This window comes from Myxocyprinus asiaticus, chromosome 37, assembly GCF_019703515.2.
Source record: "Myxocyprinus asiaticus isolate MX2 ecotype Aquarium Trade chromosome 37, UBuf_Myxa_2, whole genome shotgun sequence".
Classification (NCBI taxonomy): Eukaryota; Metazoa; Chordata; class Actinopteri; order Cypriniformes; family Catostomidae; genus Myxocyprinus; species Myxocyprinus asiaticus.
The window spans coordinates 9272147-9293472 of record NC_059380.1 but is presented as its reverse complement, the minus strand read 5'-3'; the positions used below and the strand labels follow the sequence as shown (position 1 = coordinate 9293472).

Below are 21326 nucleotides of genomic sequence, written 5' to 3'. Positions count from 1 at the left end.
CATTACTCTAACACAGGAACAGATACTGATATAAGCATTGCTCAGCTCTGGCAAAAACAAAAAATACCACTAGGTTCAATGTGGGAAATGAGTACTATCACTCTGGAGGATCGTTTAACCTGCACAGCCCCTGTGCGGTGGCTAGGCTAAGTGATCCATTCCAGAGCAGAAGTATGTTATATTTGGCTTTGAGGTTACATCATACATTTGTAAGAAGGCCTGCTAGATGAAAACAATAGGGAATGCAAAGATAACACGTCACACAGGTCTTTTTCTTTTCCCCCAAAAAACACTTTTGCACTAATAGTTTTAAGAGCATGATGAACATAAATTTACTGGGGTTGGATAGAGGTGCTATTTGTGTCATGTTAGAGCATGACCAATGTTCTTACAGTTGATTACGTAACTTAGTCAATTAAACCAATTTCCCAATAAGCATAGGAAAAACACAAGTAAACAAAGTTATTCAAAACATTTAGCAGTTTTCTTTTGCACCGAGTGGAAATCTTGCAATAAAATGGACATGACATATCTGTTTCCTGTTTTTTTTTTTTTCTCCTTCTCTGAGCTAAACTAATGTAGTAATGGATAGAAATGACAGCATGAATTATAGAAAAGAAAAATCAAACAAAATGCATATTTCCAAAATCCACACAACAACTAAGCACAAAACATTATGTGAACCTTCAGCACAACTCAAATGAGGTGTCTTTCCCTGGCAGGAACCTTGGACTTTATTGGATGTGTGACTTATGAGCCCTTACAATAATTAAGGGCCTTCTGATGCCCTGAATTTAACAAATTTATATACACCGACCAGCCACAACATTAAAACCACCTGCCTAATATTGTGTATGTCCCCCTCGTGCTGCCAAAACAGCGCCAACCCGCATCAACATCCAGTGAGCGGCAGTTCTGCGGATGGAAATGCCTTGTTGATGAGAGAGGTCAACAGAGAATGGCCAGAATGGTTTGAACTGACAAAGTCTACAGTAACTCAAATAACCACTCTGTACAACTGTGGTGAGAAGAATATCATCTCAGAATGCTGTTCTGAGATGCGGATTGGCGCTGTTTTGGAAGCACGAGGGGGACCTACACAATATTAGGTAGGTGGTTTTAATGTTGTGGCTGATCGGTGTGTGTATATATATATATATATATTTATTTATTATTATTATTCATTGTTTAAATTTTTGTTAAACAACAAACAAGGCTTTTAATTAGCTAGTATTGTAAAGTCTCTGATATATGACCAGGCGGAAAGTTGGAGAAAGGCAGTAGCTGATAGTCTCTTCAACTTCCTGAACACGCCGCTGAAAACGACAGCGGTCCCGGGCAATTTCCTCCCAAGGGCCATGGCGGTCCTCATCGCTGCTGGCATAGAACTCCTCTACCTCTTCCACAAACTTCACCTGTAAAAGGGAAAAAAAGCTTTATAATGAAACCAAAGGAGAGTTTAACAGAAGTTTTGGAAAAGTTCATCTAGCCTTGAGCAATATCCTTACTGCACTTCATTACATTTTATCTAATTTTTTTTTTTTTTTTTTAAGCAATTAATGTGCCACCACTAGATGACAGTGACTGATAAACCATAGGTAAAGCAATTATATATATAAAGCAAACAAATGGGAATCAAAATGTAAAAGTGTGACAGACAATCTCTCCTTTGCTTTACAGTGGATTTACAGCCAAATAAAGTTTCAATAAAAACAGGTAAAGGAAAAAGAGATGGGCGGGAATTTTATTTCTCGCCTCCCTTTCCGGACTCACCCTCTAACTGTTGCTATGTAACTTGATTCTTCTTCTTACCCCCCAACATTGTTAAAATGTGTTAGTTGAGTAAGTGATAGCTCCTTATGTACATGCCCTCCATCTGAGTGGTTGGGAGTGCAATCATTCCCAGACCAACACTAATTAAAGTGACTAAAGTGATGCCCGAGTCATGAAATGCATTACACCATCAAGTCATAATGAGCAATGGGCAGAGCACTAACTCTAGTCTCCCTAGAGACAGCAAAATGGAACCATTGCATCAGATCATCACAGGCAGGGGGAAAAAACTAAAAATGATATTGCATGGCTTTACATCACTTTCCACACACTAACCTATACCTTCATATTGTCAAAGAACAGAAATAAGGCAGAAAGACAAAATTGAAGAAAATAATGTGTTGCTACCATTCATCTTACAGAATGAAAAATTATATAATCACATAAATATCATATTGGAGGGACTCATGAGGATTTAATCATTATCTTACATAACATATCCAATACATAAATCATTTTGTGCTGTACTGTCTTACCATTCCTTTCTTTTAATCTACCTGTATTTCTGCCCGTGTGCTATGCAAACTGCTGTAAAAGCCTTAATTTCCACCAGGGGGTCAATAAAGCCTTATCTAATCTAACCTAAATCAACAGTTTTATATTAAAAAATGTTTGTTGATCATTTAGAATTAACTTGGCTAAGGAAATTACTTTCCCAACCCTAAGATTAAGTTGAATTAACCAAGGTTTGACAGTGCATTTATCATGATTTTAAATCTTAGAATTTTTTTGAGATGACAAAGTAGAAGTATAGGCTATGGTCAGACCCACTAACATAACCCTAAACCTAACCCTAACCCTAAAGAGTTGTATCTGCAGCATAACTTTCAGTGTAATATGATCTGTATGATTCAAGGAAGTAGTGACTGTCTCCATCTGATTCATTATTTAATTCCAGACACAATAGAGAGGTGTTCTTCAGACACTACACCACCCTTGAATACTTAGAATAGTTCAAATCAAAAATGAAAATTCTCTCATCATTTAATCACCCATATGACTTTTTTTCTTCTGCAGAACACAAACTGAGATATTTTGATGGAGATATTATACGACTATATCCATACAGTACAAGTCAATTGGGTCCAACACTTCCAAGCTACAAAAAGGACATAATGGCAGCATAAAGGTAATCCATACGATTCATGTGGTTTAATCTAGGTCTTCTGAAGCTATTAGATCGGTTTCCGCTTTCACTATAAATCTTGCCATCAGTATTCTCCAAGGCGCGATCACAATTTGAAGCTTGATCACACTTCCTTGCTCTTGACAAATGCATCTGTTCTAACCCACAACCGATAGCATCACTTCAGAGGACATGGATTAAACCGTTTGAGTTGTATAGATTACCTTTGTGTCTTTTTTGAAGCTTGGAATTGTTGGTCCCCATTGACTTACACTGAATGGATATATTCACTGCACAGCTCCATCAAAATATTTTTGTGTTCTGCAGAAGGAAGAAAGTCATACAGGTTTGAGACAACATAAGGGTGAGTAAATTATGTTGAGGGTGAACTACTCCTTTAACACCTTGTAAGAAAACAGAACATTCAGGAAGATCAAACACAGGCAGTTTAAAATAGGAACTTGTATGGAGTGTAAATTTAATACATTACATAAGGTCTATGAAAACTTATAAGATTATAAAAACCTTCTTCAGCTGAACACCCATGGCACTGCTTGAGCATGGCAGAGGGGAAATCTCTGAGAATCCACTGTCCAACCTCTCCTCAGCCTCCTCCCCCTTGTAGCAAGGTGTTCCCTGTGCTGTTTCCTTATGACATCCTTTGGGGGGCTTCTGAGTCTGTATGGGGGCCTGGAAGTTGAGAAGACTGTAGGGATCAGCTGAGCAAGTAAAAGAGTTCCATAGTCTATGATTCTCTTCTTCATCCATCTCACAGGCCTCTTCACTGGACTCATTCTCTGAAAGTGAGAGGGACGAAAGAGGAGGTGAAAAGTGGGAGGACATATGCGCTGACGGAGACTCTGAGACTGAGGAGTACATAGCAGGGCTAGGCTTGGAGGCCGTCCTTATCGGAGCTGTGAAGTTTCGAGGGTTGTAAGGGTCACCGTTTTGGCACAAGGAATTCCACAGTCTCTCTGTTTCAGAGTCTGCCTCATCTCCATCCGAATCGTCCTCTGTTTCATCATCGCTGTCATCCAGGTCCTCAGACTCTGAGAAGTGAGACGAGCCTTCACTATCAAATCCATCATCATCATTACTGTCCCAATCACCCTCATCCTCTGATTCAGAGACCTCACTGCAAGGGCTGCCCATGATGTAAGCGATGACCTTGTTTTGACAGCGAGAAGTGGGCAAGTCTTCAGCTGCTGGCAAATCTGCTGTCTTCTCAGAGTCAGAAAACTCAGCATCTTCCCTTTGATTTGTTTCTGTTTCGTAGGTGGCAGGCTCACTGTGAGCCTGTTCCACAGAGTCATTCCCAGTTATGTTACTCTGTGATGATATCTCGTCAGAAGCAACGGGACCACCTGTTTCCAACAACTCCTGCTCGTCAGAAAGCAGTTTCATACTACAAAGCTTACTAAGCGAGTGTTCTTCCTCCAAGCTGGAGTAGCCATTGTCTTGGTCTGGGGTCAGAACTGCCACTTCACTGTAGGCTCTACTGCAATCTAAGGGTTTAAAAACATTATGTTGCTCAATATCTAGTGGCAGCTGGTATGAGCTTGGAAGGGATTCTGGTTTGGGCGCGTGTAGGCTTTCATTGTGGACACGCTCTTTGGAGCATAAGGGTCCAGCGCTTTCGTTGTGCATTGATCCCCCACCATCGCTACGTACACACATTTCTGTTGTCTTGGAAACAGCAGCCTGTGCGCGACTCTGACAATAGCCAACACTGTGATGAACTCCACAATGCTGCCAGCTCGTATCAGTCTCTTTTCTGCTTTGTGGTACATTTAGCAGCCAGTTTTGAGGGCTATCCTCGCCCCCCCAAAATCCACCCAACCACCAGGTGTTAGCAGAGCGCGTTGCCGCCGTGTCCCCACCCCAGACACATCCGCTTTCTGGTCTCCCGCGCTTGGCCGCCGTCCGCACTTTCTCTTTGCTGGAGGGCGCGCTCAACACCTGGCTGAGAAAATTTCTCGCCGTTCCGAGGTATCCAACCGATGCCTGCCTTTGCACGTTGAAATCCTTCTGTGCAGTGTTCCGGATCCCCAGTTCACTCAATGAGTCTTGAGTTAACCAGGCCAGAGTCCCCGGATCTCCGGTGGACGCGCACGCCGCGTTTTCATGCTGGCAGTGGAGGTATTTAACTTTCAGAGGGGTCTCACCGAGTCCCCCCATTAGTGAGTTCCCAATATCTAGATTTGACTTCACATCAAAAGCAGTCTGGGCTCTTCCTGGTAAATATCTCTGCAAGAGAGACCAAGCAGGCCTGGAGACCAGAGAGAACACGCTGATCCACGAGCTGTCAGTGCTATCATCACTGCTGTCACGCGTGGAGCACGTGTCCCCTTTTGAAAAGTGGCCACGTGCACTCATACTTCTGAACATGTGTCCTATGAAATGGTCAGAACTACATAAACTGAATGGATATGGAACTTTGATAAGCTAACTATTAACTTCAGAAACTCCCTTTAGCAATATCTCCACGTTTCCTTACTAAAAGTGCTTGTGTTTAGAGACAGATCTCCCTAAAGGTTACGATGAATTTTTGTTTTCAAGAGTAGTTTTTATTCCAAACACAATGCAGATATGGCCTCATAAAACAGAGCTGGGTAACGCAGCTAGTTATATTAAAACACAATTTTCAGTTTTGGCTAAATGTTAGCTAAGAGTAAAGTGAAATGCTAAAAATTTGTTTTAATTGTTTACAGCCCTTAACACCATCCATGAGCACTGATAAATATTCTCCAGGATGAAATAAACTGTTCATGTCGTTTAAATTGCATAGAGTCCGACCCGGCGGCAGCGAATACCATCAGCGTCCATATTGACCGCAGCGTTAGCGCCAACTGTGCTCTCCTGAGGAAAATAACACCACTTATTTCGGCTTGAGGGGATTGTAGTGACGACAGAAGGGAAGGAAAGACTTTTTGAGTTGATATTAGAGTAAAACAGGTCGGTGTATCCCAAAGCAGAGGTCGAAACAAAAGCCATTTTGTCGTCTGAGTGAAGAGACGGTCGGTTTTTCAACTGTCAGTCTTATGTCACCTCAAATCGAGCCCAGCCGCCGCGTTTCTCTGAGGAAAATACCGCAAACTTGAGGAGGAAAAAATTGTAAAATCCCCCAAATCGAGCCTAAATGATCTCTTTTATGTTTAAATAAGCAAACACATTCGCTTTAAATATGAAAACTTCGTGTTCAGGCTCGTTGGCGTTTTCGTCTCGCCCGCTCGTCAGAGCTAGCTGCAAAGCTAAAGTAAAGAGATTTCATCAGAAAAAGCTGTAAGGGAGCGTCTCTAAATTTCCGGAACTTCAGGAAAGCTTAGGGACCGTGGTAAAATATCGATCTCACGTGGTACTGTGTGTGATGTGTGTTACAGTTAATAAAATATTCAGTGCATGTCACGCAATTCCGGTGCAATACAGACAGAAACCCCCCTGGATAAAGTAAATCTTCCAGTTGCATATTATTGCTTTCTGCTGTGAGAGTTTTGACTAAACCGCAAAATGGAAACAATTTTTAATAATCTAGTCTAGTGAGACTTTGAGCATAAATCTGACAGATCCATTTGTACTTAGGTCTGTACGATGCCTATTTTGGTGAATCTTTCTGGTACAGGTTTAAAGGAATAGTTCTCCCCAAAATGAATATCCTCTCATTATTTACTCACCCTCATGCTATCCCAGATGTGCATGACTTTCTTTCTTCTGTAGAGCACAAAGATTTTTAGAAGAATATCTCAGGTCTGTAGGTCTTTCAATGTAATTGAATGGTGACCAAAACTTTAAAGCTCTAAAAAGCATATAAAGCATAAAAGTAATCCATACGACTCCAGTTGTTTAATCCATGTCTTCTGAAGCAATCCAATCAATTTTGGATGAGAACAGACCAAAATATAGCTCCCTTTTCACTATAAATATTGACATCTGTGGTCTCCTTGGTGACCATGATTTAAAGGTTGATTACACTTCCTAGCACCATCTAGTGCTCTGTGCATGAGTCAAGCACTAGGAAGAGTAATCAAGCTTAAAATCATGATCGTCCATAGAGACCGCCATGGCAAGATGTACCGTGAAAAAGGAGTTGGTCATTTTGGACCCAAAACCAGTTAGATTTCTTCAGAAGACATGGATTAAACCACTTGAGTCTTATGGGTTACTTTTATGCTGCCTTTATGTGCTTTTTGGAGCTTCAAAGTTTTGGTCACCATTCACTTGCATTGTATGGACCTACAGAGCTGAGATATTCTTTGAAAATCTTTGTTTGTATTCTGCAGAAGAAATAAACGTATTCACATCTAGGATGGCATGAGGGTGAGTAAATGAGAAAATTTTCATTTTGGGGTGAACTCTTGCTTTAATGATTTTTATGGTTATTTTTATAGTCTTCATACAGTCTTTTTGAATTATACCTGTGTATTTAATTAATAAAACTTTTTGTCCTTCCATTTCCAGACTAGTTGATGAAGTGAGAAGAGAGCTGAATATTATTCCCAGGATACCCTAATTAAACTTATTCTATAATTTGATACATTAGCATGGATGAATGAGATATTTATGTCATAATTCTCTGGAGATCTTTCTAAACAATAATAAGCAATGAGGAAGAACATGCAGTTCTCAGACAAGCAATTAAAGCCATTATGATAAATCCAGGCCTGTTGTAATTCTTACCTCAGTGTGATGTTAGCCAAAATGGCATATGGGATAAAGTCACTGTTCTCTCACTGAGCAAAGCGGATTGTTGCGGTCAGTGGTATGCAACGAGATTTGCGCATGTCTGAATTAGGGGGATTATTCTGAATTTGCCTCTACACCTGACAAGATTACCATGTGCATTTTGTACAAGTTTCACCATTTGTCACTGATAATTGCATCATCTTCATAGTGGTTTAGTAATGTCCAAAACCCAACAAAGGCAAATTGACTATGTAGCAATACATCACTGTTTTCAAATCGGTTATCCTGTGCATTTATTAAGTGCAAATAAAGTATATATACATATACATATATATATATATATATATATATATATATATATAAAACATGGTTTGAAATTAGAACACATTACACCTTGTGTCGAAAAATGAAAAGTGGGATAAAGCCCATTTATATCCATAAATCACATAAAAATTTAATTCTCAGCCATTTCAGTGTGCTAATCCTATTTTTTTTTTTTTTTGCTCTCACATTCCCTTTCGTTATTAAAATAAGGGTCACAGATGTTATAAAAGTTTCATACCTTTACCCACACTCTGCACATTCACAACAAAAAGATACCTTTTCGAAAACAATCGGCTTTCCCTCATGGGTTGGCATGCAATGGTACAATAATTTCTCTTATGTTAAACTTCACACAATAGTGCCCAAACAAAAGCAAAAACCACACACATAACCATTCATCATTTTAAATAAAGTTCACTACTTCTCCTTTAACATGTCTGAAATGGAACTGGTTTGTCTGGTTAGAAAGAGCCACAGAATATGGACTAATTTCACTCATGGGTGATCAGACAAGATTTGCTTAAGGCTATTGGATTGCTACAGCACCTTGACATACAGGGGTTGCACTTTCGACTTGTAAGTTATTTATTTATCAAGATATGATTTCAATAAAATAATTTAAAAAACAATTTTTCCCCCTTATATATCTTTCTCAAAATCAAACTGAGTGCAAAGCAAAGCAAATTGGAATGCAAAGTGTTTCAGCACAAGTTTCTCATGGAAAAGAGAAGCTACAGTGGTATATTTAGCACTTACTTTGCATGCAGTTTTACATATTGTAAAAAAAGGAGCAATGGAGATACCGGCAAAACTACAGCCTAAGCTTTAATTTCATTCCCTTTTGACCAAAACAAAAAAATAATAATAATTAACCAATAAAACTTGGAAAAACCTGAGGTCACTGTACATGACAAAAGAATGCAAAAGTGCAATATTTATCCAGTTACAAATTTCACAGCATGCAAAACAACTATTTAAAAAAAGAAATTTTCATGTGTAGATATAATGCATATACCAACCAGGCAAAATTGTTGGCCCTGAATTTCCGTCAAAAGCCTCCTCAGCATATAAAGCTGTGTGCCATCATTTCAGAAAGAAACATACAGTAGGTGTTTATGCTTTCTTTGTTTTTGAGAAAAGGAATTAACAATCCTTATTCCTCAGGGTTTGTCTCTGTTGTAAATATACTGTACATTAAATTTATGGTTTTGTTTTTATGTGCCCAATCATTGTACATACACTAAAATATATACACTAATATATATATATATATATATATATATATATATATATATATATATATATATATATATATATATATATATATTAGACCTATTTTCAAGATTTTCACATTTCAATTCCATAACAAAATTTCATCAAATTGAACTGTGTAATATTGAACAAAATTAAATTAATAAATGAATAATTTTTATTTTATTTACTTTTTTTATTTTTTATTAAAGACTAATCAATTCAATTTGGTGGAGTTTTGTTATGAAATTGAAATGCGTAAATGTTAAAATTATTATGATTTTTTTTTTTAAGTGTAGCTCTACATTCACTCTGCTGATGATAAAGTACAACTTTGGCCTAGATTCAGACCATCAATCTTTGTTTCTTTAGTCTCCTCAAAATCATAGTTATATTGGTAAGTAAAGAAGCAAGCTATAATCTTAAAATAATTGTACAACTGTTTGTGTTATTTCCACTGCAGTGTTTATATTAAGCAAGTTTCAAATTTGTTTTTGAGGCCATAGACTATTAAGCATTGTTCCCTTTATCCACTGATCAGATAAATTCCTGCCACAGGCAAGCAAACTTACCAGCTTTACAGTACAAAAGCAGCCCCACACTATTAATTTCTAGGTAAACCTTTGCAAAATCTGATACAAAGCGATACAACTAATGTCACAAGACACAACATGGCTCAAAAATTGAGCTGCAATAGAGAAACATCTTTAAAAGAAAATAACTTAAATTTGCACTCTCAAGAAGACAAAATGTGGCTTTAAAATTTCATAGATGTGGACAGCAAACTTTAAACAGATTTCCAGATATCACCCCATAAATCTGGTGTATGGAAGTTTCATCTTTAAATGTCATTTCTTGATCACTGCCAATCCTTGTGTCAACAAATGGTCTTTGTCCCATAGTGTTAACAAGAACTGCATTCTTTCATACAAGGTCTGGTTCACATGGTGCACGGTACCCCACCACAACAGTATCAAGTGATGACACTCCATCACCAAATCTACGCGTCTCCTGGGTAGGAGAATCAACAACAAAACACCCCCACTGGGGGAAACAGCCTTCTGAGCAGCTGGGCATCTCCAACTCCCTGACCCATAAGCAAAGACAGACACAAACACATGCACACAAAATGGGCATCCACACAAGCGCATGCCAGTCTCGGGTATTCTCCGTTAGCGGTTTATGTCGGAGCCTCTAGTGCCCAGCTGATGCCAGTCCACCCAGCGATGGCCTGGTGTGAGGTCTTTCAAGTGGATGATGGTTTCACCCAACAGGGTGTTCTCCCAAAATGCTCCCTCATTTAGTACTCGCAGGTGAATGGTCCTCTGCTGCAAGTCACCGCGTGGTATCCGATCATAGACCAGCTACCAAGGGAAGATAAGAGGAAGTGATGTCAGTCATTGAAATCAACTGTCACACATGTTGCATTCAGCCTAGTGAGTGTTTCTCACCATTTCATTGTAAGTGGGGTTGCATGTGCGACGGGCTGCCTTGGTCTTCCTCTTGCTGGTTTTCTGAGGGTCAGGGAGGAGGTACAGTTTGACGTAGGGATCAGGATCTGTTCCATCCTGCAAAGCTTGCTAAAGAAAGGCATATAATGCATTAGTGATGTCCGACTGTAGCATCAACTCAATCTTGAGAATGAAAACATGAAAGATGTAAGCCTGAGGGGAACTGACTACACACATCCACTAAAAATGACTTTGGCACCAATTGGTTAAAAGTCATTCCAGAAATGGTTCAGAAAAGTGAAGCTAGTTCTGAGCTTTTTTATATATATATATATATATATATATATATATATATATATATATATATATATATATATATATACACACACATACATAAACTGTATATTTGGCTTAAGTGTCCAAATAGTATTGTATGCATATGGTAAATGTCAAATAAATCCCTCTGTCCTGGTATTTAAGACTCACCAAGCCTCTGATGTGCATCACCATAATGAAGATCTTGTCACTCTTGTACAAAATCGAGAGCTTCACTTCACCTGCCACCTTACCAGGCACAGGAGCCCAAGAAACATCTGGAAAAAAGAGGAACTGGATTTAGTGTTGGATCTTCCTGGCCATCTGTCTACAAGGTACAGTTATGTTGGATTAAGTAAATAAAGTGATTGGATTTCCAGAAATCAGTCTTCAGCCCAGACTTACAGGACGTTCACCTGTCAAACAGAGACCATTATCACAAATCAGATAGGACATTGTGATTTAGCAATGTAAGACCTGGATATTTCTGGATCAACATCTTTTGTTGGTCCAGGAACAACATTCCTATCAAAGAAACAAGGACCTTACACAGTGTTTACACTGGAAGTATTGAAGTCATTTCAGAATGTTCACTATAGAGGCGAATTGGCTGTAAATCTTGATGCAAAACTTCAGGTAAAATGGGCAAATAATTGTGCATTCCGCTTAATTTGCAAGAGAAATTTAGCTAAAGTTAATTTCATAGCTAACATTTTATGTATCCTTAATACAAACAATTAAATAATATTGTAATATTGTGATCTGGTCAGCCTTGAAAGCACTGTAGCCGTAACGGCTGCAAAAGAGCAATTTTTACTCATGATGACTCTTTCAATATTTAACTACCGACAGTTGTGATAAATCCCTAGGTAGTGAACTATAGAAGAGCTTACTAACTTGTGTCAGGTCAACCCTGCATTCTGACCACACTGACCTCATATTGTGCTACTGCAGGCACATTGCATTAGTAGTTAAAGATAAAGCCATGCACTGAGTGTGACTCTTAGTCACAGACTTGCTCACAAAGACTCCATGCAGCTGATTGGACCAAAATATATTTTCCCTTACACCATGATAATTCGATATGATGGTAGACTGAAATGTGTGAACTTTGAATCCATCATATATGTAAGCATGCATAAGTGGGCTGATTCATTCTCACATGTTTAGAGGGTGTAGATGGGTGTGCGTGAGTTTATTAAGGAGAGAAAAACAAACAAGGAAGAGAAATGTACCTGCTTGCTTATTATGGAGTGCATTTACAACAGTTCCTACACTTCCTATCCGTTCGTCTCTTGGTAGAGGGTGAAAGAAGGTGTAGATGAGATCACACTGAAAGAGGAGAGGGTAACACTATTAAGTCACAAGCAGGCACCAAAATAAACAATAGTGTTTAAACAAGCTAATGAATAACGTGACAGGGTAGAGACATTATTAAGGTGTCTTTCTGATTGTGTTTGTTTACTCTAAGAGCACGTATGCACATGCAACCAGCCTGAAAAATACTGTTTTATAGCATGATTTGAGCCACAAACGCACACTTTGTGATATCACTGCTGTCAGACTTTATTGCTGATTTGAAATGTTAATGAAATGCAATCTTGACAACAGTTTTAGAGATTTCTGTCTTTCCCTATTGAAGTGGATAGGAGCTGTACCTGTGTGCCTTCTGCCTACTTAGAAAAGAATCACCCAAGGGCGTTGCCAAATGCCCTCCGAGTGAACATACAGTACTTGTCTTAAAGGGAAGCCTCATATTCACGAGCACTGCAAAAATACAGATGCTACGCGATCTGGTTGCATTCTTGAGATGCACCCTGAAGCACAGCATAGGGAATGTGAAAGTGTGCATAGTTTGGCCGCTGCCAGTGCCAGTCGTGCCTCAATACTGAGGCCTGTATGTGGTCTGTTTACAGACAATACATGTTTTCACAGTGTCTGTTTCCTGTTGCAGAGATACAAGAAACATACCAGTCAAAGTGAAACTAAATTCAGCAGGATGTGAACTTTCTATTAGTTATTATGATGGTTCTTCAGGAAATATTATTAAGGATGGTGTGCTTAATGATGTTTCTAAGCTTGTATAATTCACTAGAGATATAAATAACATAGAATTTGCTCAGCTTTAACTAGTGATGGTGATTATAAAATGTATAGGTAAATTAAAAAATATAAAAACCAACATTGAAAGTCAGGCCAAACGTTACCTGTGCCACCTCTGGAGCAGCATGGATCAAATGCCAAACATATCCATTTAGCGCCTCTTTCCTTCTGTCTGCCAGGGCCTCCCCTCGAGACCGACCAATCACAAAGCGGCTGGGAAAGCTATGGGAACGTTACATCTTGAGAGGGGTGTAATAACATGAAGAGCACTGCATATTTGTCATATGTATACTGGTTATAACCTTCTGTACTCTGCTGGCAATGGAGTTGTAATGCTAGTAGTCTGGGAAGAAATTTACAGTGCCCAGCTTTCATTTGCCTTTAAAACTTATCACTGTTTTTTAGACTAAATATATCAGAATCAGAATCAGCTTTATTGCCAAGTATGCTTACACATACAAGGAATTTGTCTTGGTGACAGGAGCTTCCAGTGTACAACAATACTAAAACAATACAAAAACAGCAGCAAGACACAGATAATTAAAAAAAAAAAATTATAATAATAATAATAATTATACACATATGTACAGACACACACATACATACATACACACACACATACACATGGGTAGTGCAAATCTAATACAATCTGTTATGTACAGTGCAAATACAAATCTGTTATGTACAGTGCAAATATTTTTGTTTTTTTTGTTTTGTTTTTTCAGAGGAATGTAATGGCAGAAGAGGTTGGATGTGTTGGATAAATATAAAAAAAGACTAAACTGTGTATTGCACATAGTTATTGCTCAATGGGTCAATTTAACTGTTCATGAGATGGATAGCCTGAGGGAAAAAACTGTTCCTGTGCCTGACGGTTCTGGTGCTCAGAGCTCTGAAGCGTCGGCCAGAAGGCAACAGTTCAAAAAGTTAGTGGGCAGGGTTAGTGGGGACCAGAGTGATTTTTCCAGCCTTTTTCCTCACTCTGGAAGTGTATAGTTCTTGAAGGGGGGCAGGGGGCAACCAATAATCCTCTCTGCAGTCCGAACTGTCTTTTGAAGTCTTCTGATGTCTGATTTCGTAGCTGAACCAAACCAGACAGTTATTGAAGTGCAGAGGACAGACTCAATGACTGCTGAGTAAACTGTATCTACATCGACTGATAGCAGAAACCTGCATTAGTTTCCACTAAGGTTGGGGCTTTTTCAAATCACTTAAGGTAAGTGTGTGTGCTACACAGATAAACAGTGGAGTGATCACTTGATTTTGTGTAATTCACATTTCTGAAAAATGTTAACAGTGTACCTGGGTAGTTTTGACGAAGGGACAATGAGCTGTAGTTTACTGTGAAGTTCATGGAACTCCTCAAAGGTCCTCTGGACTAATGTTGCTCCCTGTTGACCTTCTCGGTCTACTTTTACAACATAAGACTGCATGGAGGAGGAAAATGTAAACAATGACATATCAATTATTATAATGGCCTTCAAATGCATTTGGACTGTAATGCACTTGTATTGCAATGCGATATACTTACGTAACCCTTGCTTGGGGTGTAAGTTTTGAAGTGTCTGCAAACAAACAGTCTGCGAATTGGGCCATCAGTCTTCAGGGTGTAGACACGTGGAGCAAATGACAAAACGGGGCGCTCCTCAGAGGATGCAAACTTCATTTGTGCCAAGTTGTGAATGAAGAAGTTGAGCTTCGTGGCCATACTCCCAAGACTGGACTCAATTAGCCTAGAACGGGGCACATGATTCAGATATTGAGTCAGAAAAATGAACCAGTGGGCAATGACTTATGATAAGCTACAGTAGCGAAATGAACTAGATAGGTCAAGTTTGTCAAGACAAACTTTGAAGCTGGCTTGAAAAAGCCTTGTCTGAAAGTTTAAACTAGTTTTAGAATTTTGAAGTTAGATGAACATACAGACATTACAGTAAGACAGAATGTTACATAGATAGTCAAATAGATAAAGAGATAGAGAGAGCAACTTAAAGCAGATGAAATGCCTTTCGTGGGTTTGTTTACATTTGAAATTTTGACAGTCTGAATTAACGAGCATTCTGTTGGCCCATTTGAACACCGTCTATGGGATTTTTCAAATTTTTAACTGTCTGCTGTGTGAAAACCTTAAGTCTGATCAGCTGAAAAAGACACAACACACTATTCCAGAACAGTCTGAAGGTCTGTGCCAAGTTTCGTGGCAGTAGCTTGAAAGCTCAAGTTGGAGTTAGTGTTAAAGTTAAAGGACTTGGTTTTGGAATTTTGAAAAATTACTAAAGTTTGTAGAATAACAGTATGTTGGTTTCATCAAGCCAACTTAATAAGTAAGGATTCAAGAATACATTTGTGTCCCTGAGACACATATAATGAGATTGCAAAGTCCTAAGGCAAGCATCACTATTACAATGATAAAACAGGTGGAAAGAGAGAGATCTGGGAGTGGGTTGTTTTGACTTCGGCCATCACGCAATCTCAAAGTAACACCCCCACCCCCCAAAAAAAAAAAAAAAAAAAAACAGTAACTGCATGTAAATGTGCTTAAAACCAGAATACCTTAGCAATCGCACAATATCATTATGGCAACCACCCACAATACCCACGTTTGGTGGCACGTTTTGCAAGGACAAGCACCACTCCCATGATCTTGTTAATATGTAGTCCCTAACTATATATATGCATTGAATAAATGCAATAGTCAATCGTGGACTTCATGGGCAATAGCAACAGTGTCTGCATGTTCCCACCTGGTGAAGTGCATGGTGGCATCTGCTTCAGACTCATGTGGTCGTAGAGCATCATAAACGTATTTTAAATCATCCACATCAGACAACTCTGGAATACCACTGGACAGCATCTGCACACACATAAACACACAGTGTCAATGATAGTATTACAATCTAAGACTCTAACGATAAATGGCAATTCAAATAAACATCCAAATAATAGGCAAATGATCAAGCAAGCCAGAAAAAAACATTACTTAAATGACTTTAACTACTCTGTGGATCCAACTTAGTACAAAAGTACATATAAAATGTAAACAAATGATCTGAGTGCTCACCAAGCCGAGCAGGTTGAGAAAGAGATGTGCATGTTTCCTGATGAGATTGTAGGCTTCACAACACAAGTCCACAAAGTCATGGAAACGGCTCGATGGCTTATCACCTCCATTGATGACATACGCCATGTCGGACGTAAACACAAAAGGAGCCCGGTCCCTGCGAATTACAAGAAGATTAAAATCTGTGATAATATTTACTATCAACACCTCCGAACTGGTTAAGTTAAAAACATTCCAGTGTTCCTTTATACTGCAAAAATCTGAATCAGAGGTCTTGTTGTATTTCTTGCATTTTTCTATGATCAATATCTGGGGCAGAAGAACTCCTACCGTTTGATGTTACCAAACATCTGTGCATGGCCCAGGAACTTGCCGAAGTCAATATGGAACATGTGTCCGCTGGTTTTTAGCATGATGTTGTCATTGTGCCGATCGCAGATGCCCAGAATGTGAGTGGCCACACAACAACCAGCACAGGAATAGATAAAGTTTTCCACAGCCTGTGAAAAAACACAACAGAGTTCATTTTTAACTTGTTTTATTAAACTTCTTTGGGCTTTTTTAAGCTTTAAAGAGAGTCACTATCAAATACAATTGTATGGAAATCAATGATCGTGACATTCTTTAAAATATATCTTTTGTGGGGGCCTGGGTAGCTCAGCAAGTATTGACGCTGACTACCACCCCTGGAGTCATGAGTTCGAATCCAGGGTGTGCTGAGTGACTCCAGCCAGGTCTCCTAAGCAACCAAATTGGCCCGGTTGCTAGGGAGGGTAGAGTCACAGGGGGTAACCTGCTCGTGGTCGCGATTAGTGGTTCTCGCTCTCAATGGGGTGCGTGGTAAGTTGTGCGTGGCTCGCGGAGAGTAGCATGAGCCTCCACATGCGGAGTCTCCGCGGTATCATGCACAACGAGCCACGTGATAAAATGCGCGGATTGACGGTCTCAGAAGTGGAGGCAACTGAGACTTGTCCTCCGCCACCCGGAATGAGGTGAGTAACTGCGCCACCACGAGGACCTACTAAGTAGTGGGAATTGGGCATTCCAAAAAGGGAGAAAAGGGGATAAAAAAAATATATATATATATATTTTAATATATCTTTTGTGTTCCACAGAAAAGTCATACTGGTTTGGAAAACATGAGGAATAATAAATAATGACAGAATTTTTATTTTTTTTCCTGAGCTATTCCCTAAAGGCAAGTAATGATTCTTAATGTGCTCTAAGCACATTAAGAATATTAGCTCATGCAATATACAGTAATTAACATGATGCAACCCAATGCAACTAGAGCAGCCACGGATCTTTTTGCATATTTCACAGCAGAAAACTGTTTGTATGTATGTATGCATTGGTTTAGCAAATGAGTCTTAAAATAGTATGATGATACTAAAAAGAGCAAGAGGTCCACCTTTTCATACTCTTCCTCACTGGGGTTGTGTTTCTGCAGCCAGTCTGCCAGCGGCCGGTCCTTGAAGGAACCAGTCACTCCGTGTTCAACCTGGATCTTCCTCAGGGTTTCTGCATTGGGAATCATCTCGACCATGCCTAAACAAGAGCAGAGATGAGAAATTATGAAATTGCTTCCAAATACACCCTCAAAAATTCAGTGGATGATATAATCATCATATTAGCTCTGTTCCAAATCCTAATGAGCTGCCTCTGGAAGCAGCAATTTAAGACATTATGCTGTAGGAATACTCCCGATCAGTTCCAAAAGGTTCTACTTAAAGGAATGTTGCGGGTTCAATACAATAAGCCAAGTCAACAGCATTTACAGTAAAATGTTGATTACAACAGAAAATAATTTCAACTTGTCCTGTCTTGATTATTTAAAAAAAGAAAAAGAAAAAGTCTGGATTACAGCAAGGCACTTACAATGGAAGTGAATAGGGCCAGTCCATAACATTTCAAATATACAGTTACAAATGTATAGTAACAATACGTATACACTTTACATGTTTACATGATTTTAGTGTAATCAAATCTCTGTTGTACATGATTTTAGTGTGATAAAATCGGTTTACTGGCGTTACGTCGTCATGACAACAAAGTTGTAATATTTGCTATACTGTACTTTACACTGATAACGTTAGCAAGTGATTTTATTACATTAAAATCATGTGAACACGTATAATGTATATATTTTGTGGTTACACTTTTGAAACTGTGTGTATTTTAATGTTTATGGACTGACCCCATTCACTTCCATTGAAAGTGCATTACTGAAACCATGTTTTATTGTATTTTTATTTATTTTTTATAAACGAGGAACGAGTTAAAATTACTTTTTGTGGTAATCAACATTATGCCACCAATGCTGTCGACTGAGCTTAACTTGTACTGAACCTGGTACATTCCTTTAAATACGCTGCCTCCTAAGATACCTCACTTTGGCCAGATTCAAAGGCAGCATTGCATGCATCCTTCACAGATAAGGCAATTGCAGAATGCAGTGAAAAATTCAAGATGGCAGATGAAATGAGATACAGTGCTTTCAGAAAGTATTCAGACCCCTTCATTTTTTTCACATTTCCTTATGTTGCAGCCTTATGCTAAAATGCTTTGAATATTTCATTCTACACTCCATACCCCATAATGACAAGCAAAAACCAGATTTTTGATAACTTTGCAAATTTATTAGAAAGAAAAAAACTGAAATATCACATTGACATAAGTATTCAGACTCTTAACTCAGTACTTAGTTGAAGCACCTTTGGCAGCGATTACAGCCTCAAGTCTTTTGGGTATGTTGTGACAAGCTTTGCACACCTGGATTTGGAATTTTTTCTGCCATTCTTCTCTGCAGGTCCTCTCAAGCTCTGTCAGTCCTTTTTTGCAAATTCCAAGCGGGCTATCATGTGTCTTGCACTGAGGAGAGTCTTCCGTCTGGCCACTCTGCCATAAAGCCTAGATCGGTGGAGTGTTGCAGTGATGGCTGTACTTCTATACGTTTCTCCCATCTCCACACATGATCTCTGGAGCTCAACCAGAGTGACCATCAGGTTCTTGGTCACCTCTCTTACCAAGGTCCTTCTCCCCTAATTTCTCAGTTTGGCCAGGTGGCCAGCTATAGGAAGAGCCTGGTTGTTCCAAACTTCTTCCATTTAAGAATTATGGAGGCCACTGTGCTCTTGGGAACCTTCAATGCAGCCAAAATATTTTTGTAGCCTTCCCCAGATCTGTGCCTCAACACAATCCTGTCTCTGAGCTCTGCAGGCAATTCTTTTGACCTCATGGCTTGGTTTTTGCTCTGATGTGCATTTTCAGCTGTGAGACCTTATACAGACAGGTATGTGCCTTCCAAAATCATGTCCAATAAACTGAATTTGCCACTGGTGGACTCCAATCAAAGTGTAGAAACATCTCAAAGATGATCCAGAGAAATAGGATGCACCTGAGCTTAATTTCAAGTGTCATAGCAAAGGGTCTGAATACTTATGACAATGTGATATTTCAGTTTTTTCTTTTTAATAAATTTGCAAAGTTATCAAAAATCTGGTTTTTGCTTTGTCATTATGGGGTATGGAGTGTAGATTGATGTGAAAATTATTTAAAGCATTTTAGCATAAGGCTGCAACATAACAAAATGTGAAAAAACGAAGGGGTTTGAATACTTTCCGAATGCACTGTAACTTTTGATAATAAATACGCATACAATCAACTCAACACTGAAAATAAAAGAAAACTGACTATTTTACTTAAAAAGTGTGTTTTCAATATATATTTTTGCTCTAGAATTCTGCGTCTACCATGCGTGTGAAGAGTCACTACCAGTGTAGAGCATTCTAAATCGAACACTTATGAGGTTCCATGTTGGTTAGGATGCTCTGGGATGAAGTAGGTTTTGGAACAGACCCATCATCTACTGAGTGGGACCATAAACTGGAGTCTATAGGGGCAAGGGGTTTTTACCTTTGCCACGTCCGGTAGAGAAGCAACGGAAGATGACCATCCTCATGTCCAGCCCCTCTTGGATCCAGATTTTATTCATGATCCGGATGATCTGCAAAGTCAGCATGTCCTGCCTCAGATCATCTCCAGACTGAGAGAAAGAGAGCACATGGCCATAAATGATATAGACCAAAAAAAAAGCATCTTAACTACGGCATTGAGTTGTAAAGGAAGTACTTTAAAAATGACGCTGATGTTGTCTCCCAGAGGATCCAAGTTCTGGAAGGAGAGCTTGAGAGGAACTGCATTCGAGTTGAAGTAGGAGCAAGACTACATGGAGAGAGAGTAAGAGTTCTGTGATGGCCCTGAGAAGCACAACAATGACTTTCACATGATTAACATAATGAAACATGCTGTATGTACCTGTATGTTGATGCCCTTGACGAGCAGACCTGGGTTGAGGGGAAGTCGACAGCTGCTGTTCATAGAGAAGAACTGACTGACCTCCTCCAGACCCTCACGGAGAATAGCCTGAACATTAGACAAAAGTCTGACGAGAATCAATGTGCTGACCAGATGGCCTGAAGAACATTAAAGTGACACTCAAGCCGGTCGAACACTGGATGAGAAGCGCGGTGTCTCGGGTAGGACGAGACACCGGTATCGCACATAGAACATGTCACTGCAATATTTTTCCATGACCATAGGATGCTGTAGCTAAGACTTGCTCTTTCAAGTTAAAAAAAATTGTTAAATCATTGCCGATCAACAAAATTAGAATTTTAAAAGGCTATTCAATTAAAATAACTGCGGTTAAAGTCATTCCCATGAAGAACTAGATAATATAAAGTTAAGCAAATATTTAAATGTTACAGTTAAGTGAGAAATTGTGAAACTGACCTGTCTAGATGAAGGCGAGGCATCTCTGACCCGCTGGGCCACTTTAGCCAGAATGTTGACCACCCAGCATTGCCGATCAAACTCCTCCCTCAAACTACGACCAGAGCAGCAGAGCAGAGCAGCCAACAGGTACTGATATCTCACACTGAACTGAGAGTCCTGAAGAGTATCTTTCAGCAACCTACAGTGAGAGACAAATGGTAACATTAGTCATTTTATTAGAATATGCTTTTATCCAAAGTGACTGACTGAACACTTATTCAGGGGCGTTGACACATACAGCAACTTACAATGACAAAGCGATCGGAAGTCATTTATTTTCAATGAGAATTGCCGATTTCTGATGACATGAGTGACAACACGGTTGCCAATGCAAAAAAGGGTAACG

General features: G+C 39.2%; 2 protein-coding genes across 3 annotated transcripts in view; both read right to left on the bottom strand.

Annotated features, from left to right (window-relative positions):
• Nucleotides 1–701: 701 nt before the first annotated feature.
• Nucleotides 702–6224, bottom strand: LOC127428011 (protein phosphatase 1 regulatory subunit 15B-like). The gene is made up of 2 exons (XM_051676044.1): nucleotides 3485–6224; nucleotides 702–1415 (listed from the first exon to the last, which is right to left on the bottom strand). Exons 1-2 carry the CDS (start codon nucleotides 5345–5347, stop codon nucleotides 1224–1226), a joined length of 2055 nt encoding a protein of 684 aa, XP_051532004.1. The 5' UTR covers nucleotides 5348–6224; the 3' UTR covers nucleotides 702–1223.
• A 1697-nt stretch (nucleotides 6225–7921) lies between these two features.
• The window catches only part of LOC127427946 (phosphatidylinositol 4-phosphate 3-kinase C2 domain-containing subunit beta-like), a 71559-nt gene continuing 58154 nt past the window's right edge, over nucleotides 7922–21326 (bottom strand). For both annotated transcript variants that reach the window (XM_051675897.1, XM_051675896.1), the window contains 15 exons: nucleotides 20939–21119; nucleotides 20462–20569; nucleotides 20276–20368; nucleotides 20060–20189; nucleotides 17556–17692; nucleotides 16475–16644; nucleotides 16145–16301; nucleotides 15828–15937; nucleotides 14615–14816; nucleotides 14386–14510; nucleotides 13188–13305; nucleotides 12216–12312; nucleotides 11152–11258; nucleotides 10666–10794; nucleotides 7922–10578 (listed from right to left, as the gene is read on the bottom strand). In XM_051675897.1, the coding sequence (XP_051531857.1) occupies nucleotides 10387–10578; nucleotides 10666–10794; nucleotides 11152–11258; nucleotides 12216–12312; nucleotides 13188–13305; nucleotides 14386–14510; nucleotides 14615–14816; nucleotides 15828–15937; nucleotides 16145–16301; nucleotides 16475–16644; nucleotides 17556–17692; nucleotides 20060–20189; nucleotides 20276–20368; nucleotides 20462–20569; nucleotides 20939–21119 (2056 nt within the window). In that variant the 3' untranslated portion in view covers nucleotides 7922–10386. The remainder of the gene's footprint in view (nucleotides 10579–10665; nucleotides 10795–11151; nucleotides 11259–12215; nucleotides 12313–13187; nucleotides 13306–14385; nucleotides 14511–14614; nucleotides 14817–15827; nucleotides 15938–16144; nucleotides 16302–16474; nucleotides 16645–17555; nucleotides 17693–20059; nucleotides 20190–20275; nucleotides 20369–20461; nucleotides 20570–20938; nucleotides 21120–21326) is intronic.

Bases quoted from the DNA above. Each gene is read 5' to 3' on its own strand.
- LOC127428011 (XM_051676044.1), bottom strand. From the start codon at position 5,347: ATGTTCAGAAGTATGAGTGCACGTGGCCACTTTTCAAAAGGGGACACG. The intron at 1,416-3,484 runs GTTTTTATAATC...TCCCTTTTACAG, and splicing joins TGGGTGTTCAGCTGAAGAAG to GTGAAGTTTGTGGAAGAGGT.